The sequence below is a fragment of the Rhinolophus hipposideros genome (genome assembly GCF_964194185.1).
Source record: "Rhinolophus hipposideros genome assembly, chromosome: 19".
Classification (NCBI taxonomy): domain Eukaryota; kingdom Metazoa; phylum Chordata; class Mammalia; order Chiroptera; family Rhinolophidae; genus Rhinolophus; species Rhinolophus hipposideros.
This window is the reverse complement of record NC_138065.1, coordinates 49846671-49870282: the sequence shown is the minus strand read 5'-3', so window position 1 is coordinate 49870282 and position 23612 is coordinate 49846671. Positions and strand designations below refer to the sequence as shown.

General features: G+C 41.9%; 1 protein-coding gene across 3 annotated transcripts in view; it reads left to right on the top strand.

Moving 5' to 3' along the window:
- GORAB (golgin, RAB6 interacting) overlaps positions 1 to 4192 on the top strand; it is a 28030-nt gene extending 23838 nt beyond the window's left edge. For all 3 annotated transcript variants that reach the window (XM_081024741.1, XM_081024739.1, XM_081024740.1), the window contains exon 5: positions 2441 to 4192. In XM_081024741.1, the coding sequence (XP_080880867.1) occupies positions 2441 to 2867 (427 nt within the window). In that variant the 3' untranslated portion in view covers positions 2868 to 4192. The remainder of the gene's footprint in view (positions 1 to 2440) is intronic.
- Positions 4193 to 23612: the final 19420 nt, after the last annotated feature.

The following is a 23612-nucleotide window of genomic DNA, read 5'->3' as shown; positions in this document are numbered from 1 at the left end:
CTGTGGTTTCCGAGCATTGACGAGGATAGATAGCCTTCGATTCTGATGACATGCCTGTGAGATTGCCTTTTGTATTCTACAATAAAACCCACCTTTTACCTAAGCTAGTGTGACTGGATATCTGTTCTTTCCATCCAAGAAAAAGCCTTGACCAAAATATGTATACACATAATACATGGCAAAGACAGGTTTTGAACCCTGGGTCCTCTAAAATCAAAGCCTTTTATTTTTTCACTATATTTCCATGCTATAAATCTAGTACTAGAGATTACTTCTTACTCTGAGTTGTGTAGGCAGTCCCAACAGGTAAAAGCAGCATGGCCTTCACAGCTGTTAGTGGTAATTAAATGGAATAATTAGTTGGTAAGTGGAGATCAAACTCTTTTCATGGCAAAAAGAAAAGCAACAATTCTATAGAAAAGGCAAAAGACAGTAAACCAATATATGATAATTTTCCTTCTTGTGTCAATCTAATGCAAAAGGGGAAAAAAGGGAGATTGCGGAGTGACTTTCCCGGTAGAATTACCTACTTCAAATAAGACTGCATTGCCTCTCGATGGAGTTTATGTATCTGTAAATATGTAAAATTTCCTGATGAAAGTCTAACAGGAGTCTCTTGTTGCAGAGTGGAGAGGGTGAGAACAACTTCACCCAGGAATTCTCAAATGGGATGTTTTTGCCCCTTTGGAGACGTTTGGTAATGTCCTGGAGACAGTTTTGGTTTTCACTAGTAGAGGGTGCTACTGGCAACTAGTGGGAGAAAGCCAGTGATGCTGCACATCCTACAATGTACAGGAGAGTGCCCCACAACAGAGAATTATACGGTACAAGTCTCCGGTAGCACCAAGGTGGAGAAACCCTTCCTGACCCTGAAATTTTCGGTTCTGCTTGATTTTCACTTCTTTCCCGTCACTTGCTGGGTGTGCTCTGTCCTGTTTATCTTCATCTCCCAACCACTGTCCATATCCTCCACTTGAATTTTTCTCCTTTTCTAATCCATTAATCAAGAGATACAGATTTCTCAACAACAAAAACAATCTGATTAAAAACTGGGCAGAGGATCTGAATAGATAATTTTCTGAGGAAGACATACAGATGACCAACAAACATATGAAAAGATACTCAACCTCACTAATCATCAGGGGAATGCAAATCAGCACCACCATGAGATACCAACTCACACCTGTTAGAATGGTTATTATCAACAAGACAAGAAATCACAAGTGTTGGAGAGGTTATGGAGAAGAAGGAACCCTCATACACTGTCAGTGGGAATGTCAACTGGTGCAGCCACTGTGAAAAACAGTATGGAGTTTCTCAAAAACTTAAGAAAAGAATAGAGCTACCATATGCCCCAGCAATCCCTTTTCTGGGTATCTATTCCCAAAATTTGAAAATACTTATCCGTAAAGCTGTATGTACCTCTATGATCATAGTTGCATTATTCACAATAGCCAAGACATGGAAACAACCTAAGTGTCCTTCAATGGGTGATTGGATAAAGAAGATGTACGTATGTACAATGGAACATATATACAATACTTATCAGCCATAAAAAAAAGATGAAGTTTCGTCATTTGTGACAACATGGATGGATCTTGAGAGTATTATGCTAAGTGAAATAAGTTAGACAGAAAGGACATAAACTGCATAATTTCACTCACATATGTTTTATATGTGGGACATAAAACAAAAAGCAACAAACAAAAAATAAAAAAAACTATATTATAGATACAGACAGCAAAGTGGAGTTTGCCAGAGGGAAAGGCGGATAGAGGGTAAAAGGGACTATGGGAGGAGACTAGAGTTCAGGTGGTGAGCACACAAATAGAGTACACAGATGTCATGTTGTAAAGATGTACACCTGAAATTTATATAATAGTATTATCAACCAATGTCACCCCAATAAATTGAAAAAAAAGACACAGATTTTCTACTTTCTCCATTTCTTACAGTTTTACCTCCCACATTTAGCCAGTTGTGTGCTAGAACTAACTTGCAGTGGTTCATGAGAGCAGATTTTGCTCATCATTTCCCGATTCTGCATTCAGTGATGTCACATTGATAGCTTGAAATTGGCCATCGTGATAGTATTTACAGAAATCAACAAACACTACATTCAGGGCTCTCCCCCTTTTGGAATTAACGCACCATGGAATTAACCCTCATAGCCTGCTTTCCTTCAAGCACAGCCTCGGAAAGAGGAAATGAGTGCAGAATAATATTGTTATATTAGGAGAGTCCAAATGAGGACATTGCAGAAGTTTTAGTGACAATGGCCTAGTTTATCTAACGTGTATACGAGAGTTCATAAAGTACTAATATCCATATCTCCATTATACATAGTTTGCAGTTTTGGACTTTCATTATTATTTCTCGTTCCTCTGAGTCTCTTCTTCAGTGGAAAACTAACGGACCATCTTTGTCCCTGTCCCTACAGGAAGCGGTTTGACAGGGCTGAGGCCGAGTACATCACGGCAAAGCTCGATCTGCAGCGCAAGACTGATACTAAAGAGCAACTGACTGAGCACCTGTGTACGATCATACAGCAGAATGAGCTCCGCAAGGCCAGGAAGCTGGAGGAGCTGATGCTACAGCTGGACGTCCAAGGTGACGAGGAGACCATGGATCCTGAAGTGGAGGTGGAGAGACTGCTGCACGAACAAGAATCAGAAGCTGGGAAACAGGTGGTTCATGTAGAGAGGCCATTGGGATCTGCTCAAGAGAACCCGAAGCCTCAAGAACAAGCCACCCCCACAAAAGTAGATGCACAATGTGAAAATGGCAGCAGCGCCCCCCTTGCTCCAGACCACGCAAAGCAAGTGAAAACTACTGTAAATGATATTTCTGCTTCTCTGACCACATGAAGTGCCAATGTTTGTCCTCTTCACCTGTTAGGGTATTCAGTACACTTTCTGTTGTAGATTATGCCGTGACCTCTGATAAATGCCTCTTTAAAACAGTATTCATTTTTGAATCCGTGATTCTTTCTATAATGTGTTTGATGATTCTCAAGTCTCAGATGATGATAATTTTATATGGGGGCATACTTCACCCTGATTTTGGTCCGGTTCCTTTAGTGTACCCCTATTTTGGGAGTGAAAACAAGTAACTTAAAAGAAGAAAAACTACATGGTTAAGAGTGTTTTTACACCAGTTAAATATAGAAAACTGAAATGAAAAATGATAATACCTCATCAAATTCATTTAACTTCTGGAAGAAGTGCTGAGAATGAGAAAATGAGAATCCTATTTTATGTCATCACTAAAAAGACACAAAAAAATTAAACGCGAAAAAGATGAAGAAACAACTAACAAAACTAATAGGTTGAATTATCTAGTTGGATCTTAACTAGAGTTGCAAAACACTACTTTTGTCTTCAGTTTGCCTTTTAAATGGCTTTAGTTTCCAACCTGAGTTTTGGTTGGTTGATACATACAAACACAAAGATATGTATATATAAATATGCCATATGTATAATTGTACTGTTAATATATTGTGTTTTCTTTAATCAACACATTGACTAAATTTAGACAATGAAAACATTTCTACAATGAGGCTGAAAATGTAGAAAATCTCATTGCTACTTTTGATTATCAAAAAAATTAATACATTTTTCTTTCTAAAGTTACTTGTAAATATGAGTTTTATATGTTGGATATAAATTATGTTGTCATAAAGCATTTAAATTGTTAAAATGATTTTATTATTACTTTAATAGTTTCTTAATTACCATCAGTAATACTTGATCACTACATTGTGCTATATGTAAATGTATAAATAAATATTGTAGTTTTGTCACAAAAATCTGTGACTATCATATTAAATTCTGATTTATGAGAAATTCCAAACAGTAAAATCATATGTTTTAGGTGTTAAAAAGAAGAAATAAAAGAAGATGAGGACAAATGTAATACTGTATCCATAATAATTTCTGCAAAAGTTGGGGACATCCTATTTTTAAATGAATCTGAAGGTATTATTTTCTTGTAACGCAGATAAGCTTTGTATTTTTATATTATGTAATTTGAGTGGAAATTACAGTTTTCCATGACTAACTTCTCTAAGCAGAGGCGTTTGTATAGCTAGTTGTGTTTTTACATGTATGTATGATGACATACATAAAAACTGAAAGTTTCATTGTCTATATATTCCTATTTTTCTAAAGAATAAACGAGCCTGATATGTTTATAATGCGGTCTTTTGTTTACCTTGTAAAGGAAAGTTCACTGTTTAGTCTGCATTCTTAAGTAGAGTGTGGCAGTCATACATCCTGTGTCTCCATGTGGTGGATACAATCGTCTACTTTTGTATGAACTTCTGTTAGGGAAAATTCATCAATAAATGAGGTTCCATAATGTTGGCCAAATACTGATAGGCACACTCCAATTCTCAGTATGAGGACTTTCAGTACTTAGCGTAGAAGGTACATGAACAAGTGAAACCATGAATGAATTGGGTGGAACCTCGGAGATCATCTTCTCTAATCATCTTATTTTACAGATGAGGAGTTGGAGAGGCAGAGATTTCACGATGCCACGTTGGCCGACCAGCTCATTTTAAACTTGACCGGCTCATTTTAAACTTGAAGTCCTAGGAAAGTTGTAGTTCTAAACTTGGGATGCATCTCTCCCAACCTTGATGTGTCTTCCAATGCAGGCCATGAAGTTCACTGCATCTCTCTTGGAAATGTTGCTTTGGGGCCCATTTAGAATCTGTGTTTGTGCATGGGAAGTGGTTTCAAATATGTCTATGAAGAGTCCACTGAAACCATTATTTTGAAAAGCTGACCTTGCTTGGCTTTCCCAGGGTGGTGTCCGAGTGCTCAGGTGATGATGTAAGTGACAGGGTTCTATGGCATTGGTTTTGTAAAAGGCAGCTGTAGCCCAGGTGTGAGGGGGACACCAGCAAATGGAGGAGATGCAGGTCTCCCTGGTATGAGGACCATATGTACTGGCTTTTCCACCATCGTCCTGATAGCTTTGAAAATCATAAAATACGTTCAAAAGACTTCTGATATATGGATTCACAAATCCACAGTAATTGTCAGTTTCTGTGAAGGAAATTATTGGTTCAAAATGACTGCCATGAGTTTACTGGGGCACTTTATAGAGCTGTCCCTCCTTCAGGTTAAGTTCCTCTTTTCTTACTTCCACTTGTCAGGTAGTTGCTCAGGTAGAGCATTAGGTTGTCAGGGCTCTAAATGGGTGCTGTGTAGGAGTTACTGACTGTGTGTTGTCTTCGCTTGTTCTGTTTAAAAGATGGTCTTTACCAAATTGTAATAGTTTTTACTCGTTACTTTAAAAAAGCCGGCTTTGAAGAGTAAATTTGAATTCCTGAATTTAAAAGTCCTTATATCTGGGGATTCCCCACTATTTTCTTTAAATTAGAGACATTTTTATGGGTTTCAAAGAAGCAGAATTTCTTAAAACATGGTTTGCATTGCATTTAAGATACAGACAAAATTTTTCACAAGTTTTTCACCTCTGCATGATTCTACTGAATTACAGCAATTGCAGATAGTAAATCTTTGTACTCATTGAGAGCACAGCTGGTTTCCAAGTCAGATGATAAAAATCTGATTGGAATTCCTAGAACATACTTCACCGCTGGATTGGCATTCGAATTACAGAGTAAAAACTCGGCTCTCAGCCTGTCTCTCTCTTTGTTTGAACTTAGCAACACAGTACTCTCCAGGAGCCTTAAGTATTCAGCAACTTCCTCTTCCGAGGCGTGGGCACACCACGGACTCCAGTTATTCTGACCCAAGCCATTCCCAGTGACCTTTATAAATGATGTTTCGGGTTTTGAGTTTCTAAGGAGCCAAGTCAGCATTTTAAAAGGCCCTGATAGATATAACTCAGTCTGCCAGACAAGACCTGGGGCCACTCTGGACCAGGGTAATTATACCCCTTCTCAACATAGATCTCCCCCAGGCCTGACTCGACCTACTCTCTGGAGGGAAGAAGCAGGACACTGCTTTCCAGTCTGCCTTTACCTTAACGTCAGGCTACTTTTTGCAAGCTGCTAATCCCAAACAGCTGTCTTAAAAATGCAACATCATCTCTATGCAATCGATCAAACAACTGTATATGGCTACGTATGTGGACCGAGTTATTATAAGGGGTATGTGATCTGTGCCTTTTGTCCCTAAGAAACGTAGAGTCTGCTTGAAGGACTAAGATGGACGCTCAGAAAACAAAGGCTGATACAGAACATCATGTCTTATTCCTGGGAGGCAAAATAAGTGGTGGGAACACTGATGATGGATACATCCCTCCCAAGTCCCAAACTTGAAGAACAGTACTGATTTTCAATCTCCTATCCAGTTGTTTTGCAACTTAAGACTGTGTCTAGGTCGTGCCATGTCTTTCAGTTTGCTTTGAGCACTGGGGATCAATGCACACCGCGGAAATAACAACCCCATGTCCAGATTTTGAGCTCCAACACTGGAGTCACCAGAGCAAGAGGAAATTAGAAAACGGGAAGTTTTCTGCATGTCACTGATTTAAAAAAAAAAAAAAAAAACATACAGTATTAGAAAAATTGAAGTACATGCTTTTCTGACAAAGGGTTGATAGCGTCTTCTTATGTGGAGATGAGCATAATTATAAGGGCTCGTTATAATAATTCACGGTGTTGCTGAACCAAGGGGCAATAATTACTGCCCAAGCCAGAACAAGATGGAAACGGAACAGAGCGGCATGAACTAAAGGACAAGTAAATGGATGCGTGTTCAAAGTCACACATAAGAGACGTCTTTCCAAGCTAAATGGCTCTGGGAGCCTAAAACAGAACCATAATTAAGCAATGAGAAGTGACAGGGAGCACAGTTCTCAGTGATTATAGCATGGCTCGGGGATAAGTCACTAGGCCAAAGGTTTGTAGGACGAGTGAAATAACTGCAATGTATAGTCTCATGCTAGAGGGAGAAGAGGGAAATGAATAATAGGAGTCAGAAGAGTCGGCTCATAAGCTGTTGTTTCAGTTATTGGGTAATACTGCCTTGTGTATAGTACATGTGGCCATTACTCGTCGTCCAGCATCTTGAACTGTATTTACTCCAGAACCTACACTTAATTTAAAACCCTGCAGAACTGCCCGTCTTCTCCTTTGCTTAGCCAAACTAACACCAGGCAATTAAGATACAAACCAACTTGAGAGCCCATAACCATATATATGGAGCTATAGTCTGGTAGACTTATAATTGCAGTTGCTTACACCTGGCTTTTATAAAGAAAAAGAAAAAGCTGAGGCAACCACATGGAGTCATTTTCAATATTTGGCTCATTTGTCTCATGTGCATTTCCCTTGGAAACTACCACTGCTCACGGCCCCTGTGTCACACAGGTCCAGAAACACCTCCAGCCTTCTTCTGGTCTGAGCTTTCCCATCCTTACTGCTAGTGCAAGAGAGGGAACATTCTAGTAACCAGCGGAACCCCACACTATGGTGGGGGCAGGCCTCCCATCTGGATGGGAAGTGAGACCCCAGTAGGCATAAATAAGTGGGGTGAACGTTTCTAAACTCAGATGCCCTGCAAAGCCCTGCAGGTAGAGGCAGTGCCTTATCTCCAGATTCCACTGATTCTTAGCACTTCGGAAGATAGTTAAAAATCTTCTGGACCAAACTCAGAGGACAAGAGTTTTCATGGTCCTTAATGTCTCCCATGGCATAGGGTTAGGGTTGTATCCTGGACAGAATTCTGGACAAACTGGTTTTTCTTAGACAGCCCAGCCCCTTTCGGGTGGCTAGTGCTCTCCCTCTCAAAATCTGCTCTGAAGATCTGAAGACAGTTGCCATAGACTGAAAGTTTGCATCCCTCCAAAATGCATTATGGTCAAACCTAACCCCTGATGTGATGGTATCAGGTGGTGGGTAGGGCTTTTGGAAAGTGTTTAGGTCACAAGGGTGGAGCCCTCATGAAGGAGATTTGTGCTTTTCTAATAAGAGACCCTAGCAATCTCCCTCACCCCTTCCACCATGTTAGGACACAGAGAGAAGTGAGACAGTCACCTATGAACCAGGGAGCACGTCCTCACCAGACACCGAATCTGCTAATACCTTGACCTGGGATTTCCCAGCCTTTGGAACTGGCAGGAATAAATTTTAGTTGTTTATAAGTCACCCAGATTACAGTAGTCTGTTCCAGGAGCCTGAACAGACTGAGACGATAGTTGCATCTTGGGGAAACTTTCAGTCAGTACGCTACTTTTCCCAAGCATGTCTGTATTTTAATGTAATGGAATATCCTTAAAGAAATGTATTTTAATTAGTGTAGAGGAAATCTTAACCCCCAGCTAAAGGAATGTCGGGCATCAGAGAGCAGGTGCGATCACTGGGGGTAGTGTCGCTGCCTGCAGAGGACCGGACGAGATCCTGAAATCATCCCTGACTGCCTGAGCTGAGAAGTGAGTCTCTGAAGCCCTGCCCATGCCCTAATCTCCATTTGAGAAAGATGACCCCGACCTGTCCTCCCCTCGGCTAGTGGAACACATTAGAGTGAAACCAAGTCTGCCATTCTAGCCACATGTACCATTTATGGTTGCATAGTAAGCCATTCCATAACTGGGTGTCTTAAATCAGAAACCATTTTTGTTCGCTCATGATTCTACGGGTCAGCAATTTGATCTCGGCTCAGCTGGAAGTTCCGCTGACCTTGCCGGGGGTCTCACAGGTAGTTGCCGTAATCTGGTGGGTTTCCCGGGGCGCGATGGTCTAAGACCGCCCCACTCACATTCTGGCATTTGGTGATGCCTGTCACCCGGGCCTCTTCCTCCATTTAGTCTCTTATCCTTTAGAGGGCTAGCTTGAATTTCTATTCATGGAGGTCCCAGGGTTCCAAGATGGCAAGGGTAAGAGCTGCAAGGCTTCTTGAGACCCAGGCCCAGCAGTCACACCTCACTTCTGTTGCCTCCTGATCAAAGCAAGTCACAAGACTAGCCCAGATTCAAGTGCTGGCAAATGGACTCTACATCTTCATGGGAGGAGTAGGAAAGTCACGTTGCAAAGGGACATTTAGATAGAAATGAGAGGAACTGTGGTGCCTCGGGGTCTGGTGCTTGGTTGTTACCTGTCTAGGCTGGCATCTTCTAAGCTGTATGTGGTCCATCATCCGCAATTCATATGGGTTACTTCTTCAACATCCCTTGGACCAGACTGGGATTCCCGCAGGTCTGGCCCTCTCTTGATCACTTTTACACCTCTCTCAGGGCCACCAAAAATAGGAGGGTCACCTCCCTTAGCACTCTGGGACCGAGAAAAACTCCAAGGCATACGCTTTTATTCTAGATGTACCAGGCAGCTTCTCTGGCACAATGCTGAGTAGAGGGAACCCATCTTTTGGATTCTAACCTGGAAATAAGACCCAGTTCTCCTTGTTCTCAGAATGTGAAAGACCCACACTCATGCCAGCACTCAGCCTGCGGAAGGGGTAGGAGGAGAATGCAAGAGCCCCAAGTGGGCTCTAACCCTCTTGCTTTGCCTCAGACTAGCCTCTTGTCTCCCAGCCAGGGGAATTTTTATTTTACGTGGGCAGGGAAAAGTTGGCTCAGATTGATCAAATATTCTTCCAAATCTTTTTTGTCTGAAGCCTGAAACTCAGCTTTTTAAACTCAAAAGCCAAGAATTTGTCTCTTTTGTTCTCTGGTTCTGCTGTGACAACCCTCCCTGGAGGCAAGGAATGACTCATGGTCTAGCTGCCCAGATGGGGGAGGAGGGTCAAGGGTAACAGGAAATCACGGGGGAAAAACACATTTGTTAATACATCAAAATATTATCCTGCTACACTAGCATTTCTATTCTTTTTCGCGTTCTTTGTTAAATGGAGACCAACCCGTCCTCTTTCTTACAAAGCCTTCCTTCTGCATTAGATAGGTTTCCTTGGGATGTAGGTAATAGAGAGCAAGTCATTGTAGCCCAGCTCTCCCTGAAAATAAAACACAGGTGCTGGGAAAAGGAGTGGGCAGGACTGGAGACCGAGACAGAAATGTAATCATGCTTTATGAAGTCGCCCAAGACCTGAATTTCCATGCTTCTCTGGTTTCTGCTCTCCTCTGCATGGTGGCTTTCTTTACTCGATGACCTTCTCTGGCCCCTCCGTAGCTGGGGCCTAACCTTGAACTCCTACTGGATTCTAATGGAAGGGAGGGATTCTGATCGGGTCCACCTGGTCAGGCAACCATAGCTGAGGATGTGCTTATAAGCAAGGACAGAATCCCATTTTACAAAAAGGCTGCCAAGTACCCACCGCCGATGGAGGGAAGAAAAATTCTTGAAAAAGTAACGGTTGGGCAGATAAGCCCTAGATGTCTAATTTACTGTTCCCTGGAGAGAAGTGACTGCACCTTTATTCAATTGTCTTGGCTGCTTACTGGTACCTATCACGTCGCACTTACCATACTGCTTATTTTATAGCGATTTATGGGTATGTCTCTCTCTTCTAATAGACCACCAGCAACTTGTGGGCAGGTGCTTAGTTTCCCTTTGCACCAAGGCAGACACAGTGTACTGCACATGATAGGCATTCAGAAGTGTCCACTGACGGATCAAATGAATCAGTGATTGGGAACAAAGGAGTTAGTGGAATCAGTAAGTCTAAACAAGCAATGGATACAATAAAGGGAGAAACGTCAGGCATTTACATGGTAGGCATAATAAAAAAAAATACCCCAATAACTTTTATTATGTGCTATGATTTTCTTCAGGCAGGGAAAGGGTTAAGCAGTTTTGCACCGAGTTCATGGGCTTCTGACTTGATAGAAAACACTACAATTTTGGCTTTTCCATTTTAGCTGACATAGTTTAAGTTGATGAATATTTTGATTTGTGCCAGTCTTGGGCACTTTTAAATGTTATCCCTCCAGGAGTCAAAAAGTCCAGTCATAATCATAACAATATGCTTGTCAGTCAAAAGCACCGGAAGATTGTTTAGGTGCAAAGAAAGTCTTTTCCCCGGAAAGGAAACAGGGCAATTGAAATCACCTATTTTTCAAGGCATTGAAGTCAAAACGGTTACCAGCTTCATGGTGTGAAAATCCAGGTCTTACGCAGCACCCCCTCGGTCAGACTCCATTATGTCCTGGGGCTATCCAGCCAAAAACCAAGTTACAGTCTCAAATTCAGAAGAAATTAGACTAAAGGGAAAGCACGGTGATCAAGGTTGATTTCCCCATCATTATATGCAGGTCACCGTTGCAGAATGTATAATGAGTTCCCTTCCATCTCTGCAGTCAAAGCACTTTGGGGTAGAGTTGCCGAGCCAACGAAATCAGAGAATTCATGCAATTATACAAGATCTGGGCAGAAGAAAGTGATTTCATTTTATTTTTCCTGAACAGACCGAACAAATAATATTTGATAGAATTGACCTAAAGGTTATACCATAGAAACTGATAGCATTACAGCAGGCAAAATTTAAAAATTCACACAGCATTGGGTTCATTAGCACAAGGGAAAAAGCCAGAAACCAGTGTGGGAGAAAGAAAAGAAAAAAGGAACAGCCTGGAGAAATGGATTTCAAACTTGGAGGCTGCCCAGAATTATTGAGATCTTCGGATATGTTGATGTCAGGACCTTCTTTTTTCAGTGTTAGTGTAACCGTAACAATTCCAGCTGCTCAGCAAATTTGCTCAGCAACTTCAGCCCAGCAGAGGAAAATTAAAAAACAAATTTGCTATGCCCCTTCTAATTTTATTGCTCCTTTTACATGGAAACTTTTACATGGAAACAAACTGGTTAAGTAAAAAGTTACTATAATAGAAAGAACACCTTTCACCCCCAAAGAATTCCATGTACCCCATGCTGATATCAAAAGAATCTCCTCATGGGAAAGAGAAATGTGGAAAGCAGAGGGGAGCAAAAATCTGGTGTTCAGAGTCCGCTGGGAGCTTCAGACAAATATGAAACAATGACTTCATGTAGTAGATACATTTCTCACATTCTTCAACCAGTTTTATTGGCTAAATACTCACGTATTCAGTTGTATGAACACCAAGCCCGCCCAAAGAAGAATCTGAGTGGGTATTAGAAAATGCATCCAAGATGGACCTCTTAAATCATATGCTTACCCTTTTATCCCACCATTTACCAATGTTTCTATTAGTTGGTCATTCTTGAAGTCATCTAAAAATGTGTTCTCGATTATCCTCCACCTCACTGATAAGGGAAAGATAATGTGGAAGAGGTGGGAAATCGTTTAGCAATAACAAAGCAGGGAGACGTGTACTGTCATTGTATCTAAGTCCCAGGTTGCCACGCACACTCTGACTTTCAGAGCACACAGCGTGCCTCAGACCTCTGTCGTTGACTCTGTCTCCTAATTCTCCCCTGAGAATCTTTCTTTTTCTTTAAGCCATTTCCACTCATTGTCCTGACCCAGACCGTGCACACCCATGGGCCCTGTCTCCCCTCCCTTCTGTTATCTAAACTGTCTTTCTGTCTTTCAGGCTGGATGCCTCCGTGAAACTCTCACGGGCTGCTCCCGCCTTTGCCAGGTCTCTCATCTGGCTTTCTCTCAAAGTTGGCACTTTGCCTTGTCGGCCTCACCCTGTGCTATCTCTTATGAGTTCATTAGTCCCGTAGGCCATGCAGGATAGCAGAAAGTACATAGGCTTTGGAATCAGATAGACTTGGTTGGAGATCCAGGTTCTTTCCCTAATGAACTGTGATCATTTAACCTCTCTGTAGTTTCTGTTTCTCGTGTAAACTGTGAGTCATGGTATCTAGTTTACAGAGCTCTTCGGAGCATCAAATAAAGTCATATATACAAAGTGCCGAGTCCTAGCGTAGACTCATTTGTTCCCTGCTTTATCTTTGGCACCTAGAAGAGTTCCCAGTACAGAGTAGATGCTCAATGAATGCGTATTAAATGAATTAGTGAGTATTCAGTACACAATCGACATTGGTTCTCTTCCATCCTTTTTTTTTCCACTACACTAATTTTTGCATGACAGGTTTTGTTGCATGTATTCTTGATATACTTGCTAGGAGGAGCTTTGATGAGTGTTTTCTCATGAGTCCTTGGTCTCCCTATTTACTAGATAACTCTCAGTGGTACATAAAGAGCCACTGATCATGGCTGTTAACCCACTTGTCTATGAACTATGAGGCTACTCCCCACCAATGGAAGCAGTGGCAGAGTAATAACAATAATCTTAGAAAAAAATTAAGGGAGCTAGAAGAAGGCATTTGAAAAATATGTATCACTTGTTAGCCTTTTCCATATGCCCAGCATGCTCAGAAATACACCATAAAACTCCAAACAATCAATAATCAAGGTATTAAAGAAGGAAAGAAGGAAATAAGAGAAGGAGAGAGGGAGGAAGGAATGGAAGAAGCGAAGGCGGGAAGGAGGGAGGGAGAGGGAAAAAGCAGAAGGGAAAACAAAAAAGCTGTGAACACACTGCTGTTGCCTCCAGGCTGCGTGTCTTAGGTTTGTTCCCAGGCCTCTCAGGATCATTCTCGTTCATGCTGGGAACAGCCTCAGAGGAGTTCTGAAATCCCCAAAGGATTGTGGTATTTAAAGTCCAGCAATGTCATACCAGAGACCATGCCAAGCCATGTGTCTGTCAGAATGAGAAACTAGGGCTCAGATCCTAGAAGACCCCTTCTTGATTTTAACCTAGGGACTTCTCCATAATTCTTTTAAATCAACGTGGACTATGATATCATACACCAGTTTGGAGCAGTCAAGACAGGCTTTCTCTTGGCATAATGGAAACATCATGAGCCATTATGGATTTTCAGTGCTCCAATGAGGTGGGTACAAGTTGCTTTGAAGAAAAAGAAGCCATTTCCAACCACATTTCTCCTGATTTATGCCCGAGCTCCAGAAGGTCCAGACAGGTTGGAAAAGATTTGGTAACTGGAGAAGTGACAGGGGGTGAGAAAGTATACTTTGTAAAAAAGACGGCAAACTCGACTCCCACTTTAAATTCTTGCCTTGGGCAATGTGTGCATTTTGAAGCTTAAATCATGTTAGTAGTTTAAGTCAGATTGAGGATGAAAGACTACCCAGCTCTCTGAATTAGGACTGGATTGTTTTGGTAAAAACATTTTCCAAGTTATCCAAGCATAAATCAGTCTTAACAAGGCACCTGTAATTACAAGCAAATCTAATGCCCTTCACCATATATCTACCCATTCTTATTTCTATTCTCTTCGCATTTTTTTTCCAACCAGAAAAGCAGAAAGCAATAAGGATTTTGAGAGACATGTTGCACTCAGCCCCCAGAAGAGAATAGAAATGTCCAGAATGGCACAAGTCCAGAGGCAGGACACAGATCACTACATGGGTCTCAGCAAGGAGGCCAGGTACAGGCAGAATCTGAGGGTGGACACAGAAGTTCCTCGTCAGACAGCAGGGACCGGTAGTCCTAGATTTAAGGGTGATGTCCAAGAGCTGGCATCAGCTGTCCCCTGGAAGCTGGTGTCCCACATTTCCACCATCCAAGAGCTTGCATGACAACATACATGTGCCCATCTTGCTCCTTCTCTTACTCTTGGACCTGGAAGCCTTCTGTTTCAGGAGATTCTAGCTGTCCATCTTTCCAGGTGACTCTTGTTTATCCATGGAAAATCTTCATAGTGACCTAGCATAGTTCTTCTTGGTTGTATTATTCTTTATTGCTCTCATGAAAAATTGTCTCATCTTCAAGTCACTGCTCTATTTTCATTAGCAAATGCCTTTCTGTAAGTCCCATCAGAAACAGATAACACTGAAAAAGACACCAGGGTTATTTTGCCCTTTTGCAAACTTTGTAAACTGGTCACATAGGCCTGAAGTGTTTTGTCCACCAAATCCAGCGGTCTTGGGAAAAAGCTGTATGTGTGACTGTTTCCAGTCTTCTCTATTTTTAAAACTTGATGTAAATTGTTGGGTCTTATGTTCTCTGCCGTGTATAAACATTTGTATGAGTAAAACCTCCTTACTTTTACTGCTTGTCATTCATCCCAGGTGACTCACCTTTTCAGTTGACTTATGATATTTTAATAGTCCATATCCAGAGGGTAAGGGGTGGGGGGGGGGTAGATGAGGGTAAACGGGATCAAATACACGGTGATGGAAGGAGAACTGACTCTGGGTGGTGAACGCACAATGTGATATATAGATGATGTGTTACAGAACTATATGCTTGAAACCTATGCAACTTTACTAACCATTGTCACCCCAATAAATGTTAATTAAAAAAAATCCATATCAACTACTGCTCAAGTGAGATCTGAGATCTGATGGAAGACGTTGTTCTGTTTGTGAGCATCAGGTGATCAGGGTACTGCTGACTGGTTGAAATTTCTTGGGTTCTCCTGGGTCTCGTCACCCATCAGAAAACAGACTATGGTCTCATCTTCAGGAAGTTGATTTAGTCTGCATTTTATATATTTTATAGCGAATCAAAGTTCCCACTTATTTTAGTAAATAAATGACAAGGTCCCATATTTGTCAAACTCTTGAGCCAAAATCCTCCACAAATGCCTGTTCATTTGAAATGACCGCCAATTTAAAACCAAACTTGCATGAACCAGGTATCCCTGTGCTGTGTCTAGCAACACAATGATGGCCTTTGATAGTTATGCCCAGTCTAATAGGTATGATTAGCCACATTTTAAAATGAAAAACAGGAGATGAGAAAAATCAAGTGACCCATCCAAGATCATACAGCTCTGGGGTAGTGGATGCAGGATTTAAACTGATGTCTGTTTGATTCCAACACCCTATTATCTCCTAAATGGACTGTGACATGAATAATAATCACATTACATAGCCACATAGAACTTCGGAGTTCTCAAGTCCTGATCTCATTGAGTATTCCCGACAATGAGTTATGCGTGACAAAGCAATTATTATTATTCCTATTTTATAGCTGAGGAAATGGAGGATGGAGAAGTCAAGTAATCTATCAGAGACCCCAGGTTCCTGATTTCTACCACGTTGCTTTTTTTCAAGTACATCCCACTGTTTCCTGAAGCGTCTTTCTTAGCAACATGTTTGCCTCCTTCCCTGCTTCTCTCTGTGGTGTTTGTTAGTCACAGGGGATGACACTCATGATGAGAAAGATAACTCTGTCTCTCTGTCTCTCTCTCTCTCTCTCTCTCTCTCTCTCTCTCTCTCTCACACACACACACACACACACACACAGAGGCTGTGCATGTTTTTTCCCTCTGAAAATTTGTATAATTGCTCCTATCACATGGTTATACATGCAGCTTCTTTTTTGCCTGATTAGTTGGAATATATACTCTTCCGGATAAAGGAACAGAAAGAAAGAAATTTTAGGTCTCAAAATTATGTGGTTCTTATGTTTAGTGCATAGCCTAACAGTAAAGCCTGTTTAGATTTTTCAGAATAAGAGATGGTTTTAAGAGATTTAACCCATTTGAGTGACTGCCTTTGATACATTTCATTCTTTGAACGTGCATGTCTTGAATATCTGCCATATGTCAAGCACCGTGACGCCTGAGACACGTCAAGGAAAATCAAATTTGATCCCTGGGTTGAATAAAACGAGTTATATTGACAGGTGGGGTGGGGATGGGTGAGGGGAGGGGCAGTAAATGAGCAGCAGTGCACCATGTCCATTTGTTACTTTTTGTGTGTACATAATAATGTATATACAAACGTGTCACAGTTGAACATAACTAGAATAAAGCAGTAGTCATAAATCGACTAACAAGAGGTTGAACCTTAAATCGTGTGTCATGTGTGATAATTCTGAAACTTTGTTGTTATTCTTCATTATTCTTATTTGAAAATCAAAATGATAGTCATCTCTCTAACTTAAAGAAAGGTTAGGAGGAAAAGAAAATCATGAGATTCTAAAATAGGGATTTGATTAGCACCGCTGGTATGGACTTTTGAGCTATTTTAACTAGGTTGTGAGGAATATGTTTATAACCACAATTATATCATATCCATCTCCTTGGTGTACAAACACTTATGCTGTTCAACTGGTCAGGCCCCTCCAATGAATTCTAAGTTGTTCTTGGACTTAGAAATGGTGATACAGATAAATTAAGATTTAAGGGGAAAAGTTGTTGGTTCTGCCCTCCGTCTTACTTAACTGTTGTATTGTTTGCTCTTTCCTGCAGTCACTTTTTGTTCTCAAGTTAATACTTACTAATAATTTCTCAACCATAATTTAAGAGAATCTGGAAACTTTCATTGTAAGTAGAGGGCTTAGAATAAGGAACACCACCCACCCCTAGAACATATCTTTTCAAGTGTCAAGTTCTCTGTCTGACTTCACCCAGATCTGAGAAGAATTTAGCTTGGAGTAATATAACTTGAAGGTGCTAGTAAGAAAGCTTGATGTCATGGTATCATGTGGTCATTTCTAAGGGAAATGGGGTGTCTCCTGAGTTGACTCATGGGCTTACGGTGTGAGAAAAGAAATAAGAAAGTAGAGCCAATCATGGTACATCGCATTAGTCAATAGGCTTCACAACTGTGGCACTGCCCTACAGAAATACAGCAAGAGTGTACAGCACGTTGTTATCACGCTGGGGCAAGCTCACGTACAATGCTGTTAGTCATTCTAAGTCAACGACTGCATTATACAAATTGGTGTTGGGCCAACTTGTATTTCAGAACCTTTAACCCTTCCTTCAATCTCCCCCTTTCCTGAATTTCCAAATAGTTCTAAAACTTCTGAAAGGGGCCTCACACGTCTTCTGAACAAGTCCTCTCCAACCATCGTGTACCACCCGCCATACTCCCTCCTCCTCTGTCTGTTTCCTTTTAGAGGTTTTCCTGTAAAGATTCTTCATCACAAGTGCTAAGGCTGGGCGCCTTCTACCCAATGATTCCTTAGGGCTACCCTGTGCCCACATTGTCCTGGAGAATCACTGCTCCGAGGAAGTAGAATGATCTTTCCTCCCCTTGCCCTCACAGACACGCATTTCTGCCACCCTCTGCTACTCGGATCTTAATGGAGGGCTGTCTCGCATTCCCAACTCCTCAGAGGTATTTGTACTTGCACACCCTTTTTCTAAGACGCGGACAGTAGTCCATGAGGGTTGCTGAAAAGACTGGTTTCTCAGGAGATGTCATGCTGCCCTCCTATCTTAGCCCAGGCTTCTTAGGAAACAGATCCTGAGGCAGATAGAGTGAGGAAGAAGGACGTGAGGGGAGGAAGGAGGAGGAAGCAACATTTCCCTGGCCCATCAGTGCAAGAGACCAAGTTGGTCGCACAGCAGGCATATCCAGTAAGAACTGGTACAGACAGGCTGTGTTCAGAAATGATGCTTTGGGGCAGCCGGATGGCTCAGTTGGTTAAATCGAACAGGGTTGCCGGTTCGATTCCCACATGGGCCAGTGAGCCGCGCCCTCCACAACTAGATTGAAGACAACGAGCTTCTGGAGAGGTGGCCAGATGGCTCTGTTGGTTAGAGCGTGAGCTTTCAACAACAAGGTTGCCGGTTCAATCCCCACATGGGATGGTGGGCTGCACCCCCCGCAACTAAAGACTGAAAACGGTGACTGGACTTGGAGCTGAGCTGTGCCCTCCACAACTAGACTGAAGGAAAATGATTTGGAGCTGATGGGCCCTGGAAGAATTCCCCAATATTCCACAATAAAATTTTTTTCAAAAGGAAAAGAAATTATGCTTCAGAGCAGTCCATGGCTGTGAGGAAGAAGATGGGATTGATGTGGCCAGCTCTCCCCTATTTCTTGTCACCCAGTGGTTGACATTTGCCTCCTGGGGTCATGGATGAAACCATCTCAGTGGCTGTGGCAATATGAGATACCATAGGTGTCTAGCACGTGTAGTGTGCCGGTGGTGTACTGTCTTACCCAGGTGCAAAAGTGGTAGGAGGAGACGGAAACTCTGGATATATGAGATGTGGCTGGGGACAGGAGGGGACTTGGTGTTTGCAGAGCAAGAAACAGCTCACCTCGGCAGGTGAGCCACCAGGCTGTGCAGAGTTGGTAAACTGTGGCAAAGCAAGGGGTGAAAGGCCCCAAGGTAATCTTGAGAGATACTTAAAATATGTCAGATCACCCCCAAGAGCCTCTCCTTACACCGTCATCCCACTCTCCCACAGTCTTGTGAGCATTCACCTCGCACCCCCCACCCCAAACTCTGAAATGCAGCACAGGACGTGGTTTATTTTGAGGTTTGTGCTCCATACACACGGTCTATTCAACTTTGACGAAGTGTCAGGTGTGAATTAGTGATGAGGCCATTGAGCTGAGATGAATAGAGTTTTCATTAAATGATATTTCTCAGGGACTCGTTCCATACTTTCTTCAAAGATGAGACAAAAGAAGTACCTGACATCTTCTGTGATCATTGAGAGTGCACAATGCAACTGCTCATATAAATAACCTGGAAAAACTGCTTTCCATCCCTAAGACACCTCAGACGCTTTTAAAGGCAAAATGAATTGCCTACATGTAAATAAACTAAAATAAAAACCAATACACCCTGTGGGATGGGATTGTTTAGCTCACACAGTGGAATGAAAAGTGGTTTTTGTTTGTTTGGGTCCTTTCAGTTTGTTTTATTGTTGTGGTTTTAAGTTCTTCATGGTGAGGGCTCAAGTAATTTTCTTCTTTTCTATTATAAGTTGCTGGCGGGCTGGTAAAGATTCGGTTTCATTCTAATGTTTGGAGAAAATGATCTTTCTGTTCCATATTCAAAGATAAAAATACCTCCCAGCTAAAGAGATTGTCAGTGCCAGCGCCAGGTTCCTTTTTAGGAATTTCCTTCCTGAACTTGGCCCTTCAACTTCCGAAATAACAACTGATTTTTGGCTTTTCTGAAATCAAAATATTTACCAACAGGGTTGGGTTTTGTGACATCGCATCTCCTTTAGCCTGCTGGGGTAATTGCATCAGATTATCTGACGCTGAACAGGGGAAAAGCCAGGGGAAACCTCTGTGGTCAAAGAAGGAGGAAAGGATGGAGTAAGCAAGAGTGAGGAACCAGCCCTGACTCTTTGACATGCACACCAGAATTTCAATGCAGGGTGTAAGGCCTGGCATTGAAACAGAGGAAATGTGTAGCAGACAAAATACCTACTCTTTGGTCTTTCTTTCAGTGTCATTCCTTTTGGCAAAACCTTTTCTCCTCCCTGTCCATTACAGAAACTAGCTTGTTCCCAATCAGTAAGGATAAAACAACAACAATAATTACCATGCCTATCATCTGTTTGGGGCTTGGTTTCATACTTACAAAGGAATTTGTCCAAATAACTAAATGCTGCCGTCTACCTCCTCTCTATCTCATCCAAACCTTATGCATCGTAACAAACTGATGTCAGAGGAACTTGGCAGGAATTTTAGGGAGAGCACCTCAATTTCATGAATAAGTAGGGCAGGAATGGCCTGTCTGGAGAATGCCTCCTAGCTCAATCCCTCATGTGTTATTAACAGTGAACGCTGAGTATGCTAGAGCCGGGGATGGTGCTGAGATGGGATGAGGTGGTGGAGGGTGGGGGAGATTACATCATTTCATTATGTCCCCCCACTCCGAGAGTGAAAACCTTAAGGGGGCAGCAAGCACACCCCAGATCCAGAATGTCGGCACTCCTCAGGGAACAAGTCAGCTGACAACAGAATATTTTCCTCTGTGGACTAACCTCAAGGATAATCTAGTATTTCTTAGACCTTCCTCCTCTTTTGAAACGATCCTTAGACATGAAAGATCATTTAACAAGAGAGGCAGGTGAAACTTACACTTTAAAATACAGCCATTACATGTCAGGCACTCTGCTTGATGCTTTCCAATATTATTTCTTTCGTCTTCGCGATACCTTTGCCTGGTTCTATTATGCCCAGTTTGGGAATGAGAAGTTTGGTTTAAGAAGCACAAAAATTAAGGTCACACATCCATTAATAAGAGCCATGCTAACAGCCCCTGTATTTGTCGGCAGTGGACACAGTGCACTCACTACCCAAGGACACCTTCAGGACCCACGCACGCTTTTCCCCAGCTGTGGGATGTGTGGGCTCTTACCGGCTCACTGGTGATTCTCTCTCCAGGCGTTGCCCCAGGCTAAAGACAGTGACCTTACCAAAGATTGTGCCCTCTTCTTGGGAGGCAGCCTGCAACCAAAGACTGGTAGTTGTGGGGGTACAAAAGACTGGCCCCCTGGACTTCACTGGGAGGAACCAGGGGCCACAACTCCCTCGTGGGGTCGGCTGAGTGTTTTATTGTGAGTGCATCATAGCCCAATCCCTCTCAGCCAGTCCTGGCTTCCTTGACCCTCGGACAGTGGTCCTTAAACGTAGCCCCATGCACATTTGTGCACACATCTCCGTCTCAGAGTCTATTTCCTGAAAAACCTGACTTACGATAGCCTTCTGGAATGCACATTAAAATGAAAAGGAAAAAAACAGAAACAAAAGCAATCTAAATGCCAAGACACAGGAAAACCAAAAAACTAACCAAACTAACAAAAGCCTACCTCATCCTTTCAATACAGTGGCTCTCGCATTCTATATACGGATATCCAGAACTGACACTTTTATTCCTCATGGAATTTCATAAATCATAGCATTTTACTCTTTTTAGAACCAAAATAAGTATTAAGAAGCCCTTCTCTGCCATTCCACTTCCATATTACAATTTTAAAAATAAATGAAGCTCTAAAAACATAACTGACGTGGCCATGGTCACCCAGCTATTTGGTAGATTAGGACCCAGTGCTGAGTCCAAGGCCATATTACACTTTTAAGTTGATTAAATTAGATGCTTTTACGGTTTAGATGATGTGCAAGAGAGTATTTAACTCAGAAATGGTGGGTTCTCTCATGCTAGTTTTAGAGTTACTAAATATATAACTATTGTCTTCAAAAATATAATAAAGTAACTGTTAATATCAGGAAAACAGACATTATGTATCCTCTGCTTTAACTTTTTTTAACCAAGAAGTGTCTTTTATACATTCACTTGAAACAGTTGTAATTCACAAAGCTTTAAACAATGCATTTTTCCCTCTGTCTGCCATCCTCTGCTAATTTTAATTTAAATGTCACCATATTACATGATAAATTGTTTATTTTCCTTAAAAGGAACAATTTCAAGTGTGCCTCTCAGAACTCTGGGAGTTCTTTTTTCCTTCAATTAGCTTAGTTTACAAAATGGGGATCTTGGAAACTGAAAGAAGATTCAATTGCAGAAGGGAAAACTTTTCCCTCCATGATTCTGACCCCCACCCCCACCCCGCATGCACGCGTGTGTGCACACACACACAACCCCTAGCCTCCATCGAGAGGTTAAAGGACCATGGCCTTTTGTTTCATGGGATGGATTACCATTGCTGGGTTGCTGGGAAGGAGAAAGGACTTTCCAAGCTGTAACACGCTGGACGTGTTGAGAGTGCATGGTTATGTAACACCATATTTTTTAATACAACTGACAGTCTGTCTTGAGATTTAAGTGTTTTTTGACAGTTTTTATGCACCTGTTAATTCAAAGCTCTTAACAAATGCCAGTTAAAAAAAGCCAGGCACTAAAACATCTAGCTTTAGAGGCTAAATATGGCTCAGCTGCAATCCCAGGCGGGAGGCAGGCAGCCTGACTGACGGGAACAGTTCCTTCCTTCAGGATGGAAATCAGCTGGAGCCTCCCTACTGTGACCTGAACCAACAGGTCTCCTTGTTTGGGGTGGGGTGGGGGGGACACATCACCTGACTTCTCAGGGAGTAGTGATCTGAGCTGCCTCAGATCTTCACCAGGGCGGGTTACTGGGGACAATGTTCTGTCGTGTTCAGATGGAGAGCTCAGGGTTGGGAAAGACCCCTGTCTTCCTCCTGGACGCACAGGGTGGTCTGTGAGCATTCTCAGACCTGGAGTCTCTTTACTGTGGCTCTCCACCTGGCTATCCTCTGTGCCACACCTCCCGGCCACACCCACTACCCACACCCAGCAAACCTGGGGACAAATGCCTGAATTTTTCCCATGCGAACTTCATGGTTTTCAAAGGAGAAGACCATACATTCCCCTATAACACAAACAGCAGTATTTCTGGTGTAAATAAAGGAATAATTCTCCTCAGCTTTAAACGAGGATAATTAAGGTGTATTCACTCAAGCTCTGGTCACATGCCCCAAAAGAAACCATCTCTCTGAGAATACAAAGTACCTGTACTCAAAGCACTAAAACAGCATAGGGTAGAAGAGAAATAAGCACTTCCTTTTATTGTTCTCTGAGACTCTATGGGGCAAGGTGTGGATTTAATACATTTTAAACATCTGGTGCCTTCTGCGATTGAGGGTACAGAACAATGCTGACCAAAAGAGATATAATGCAAGTTACAAATGTAAGTCCATATATACATAATTTAAAACTTTTCCAGTAGCCACATTTTTAAAAAAGCAACAAGTCAAAATAATTTAAAAAATGTATTTAGTTAACTCATATCCAAATTACCATTTCAAAGTATAATTAATTAATAAGAGATGTTATATATTTTTTCTGTATGAAGCCTTTGAAATCTGGTGTATATTTTGCATGTAGAGCACATCTCACTTTGGACTAGCCACATTTCAAGTCCTAAACAGCCACCCATAGCAAGCAAAGTTCTAAAATACTGGCCATGAAAGTGTTCTAACAGATGGGAAATGACACGTAGCGACCGTGGGGCATGATAGTACCAGAAACTG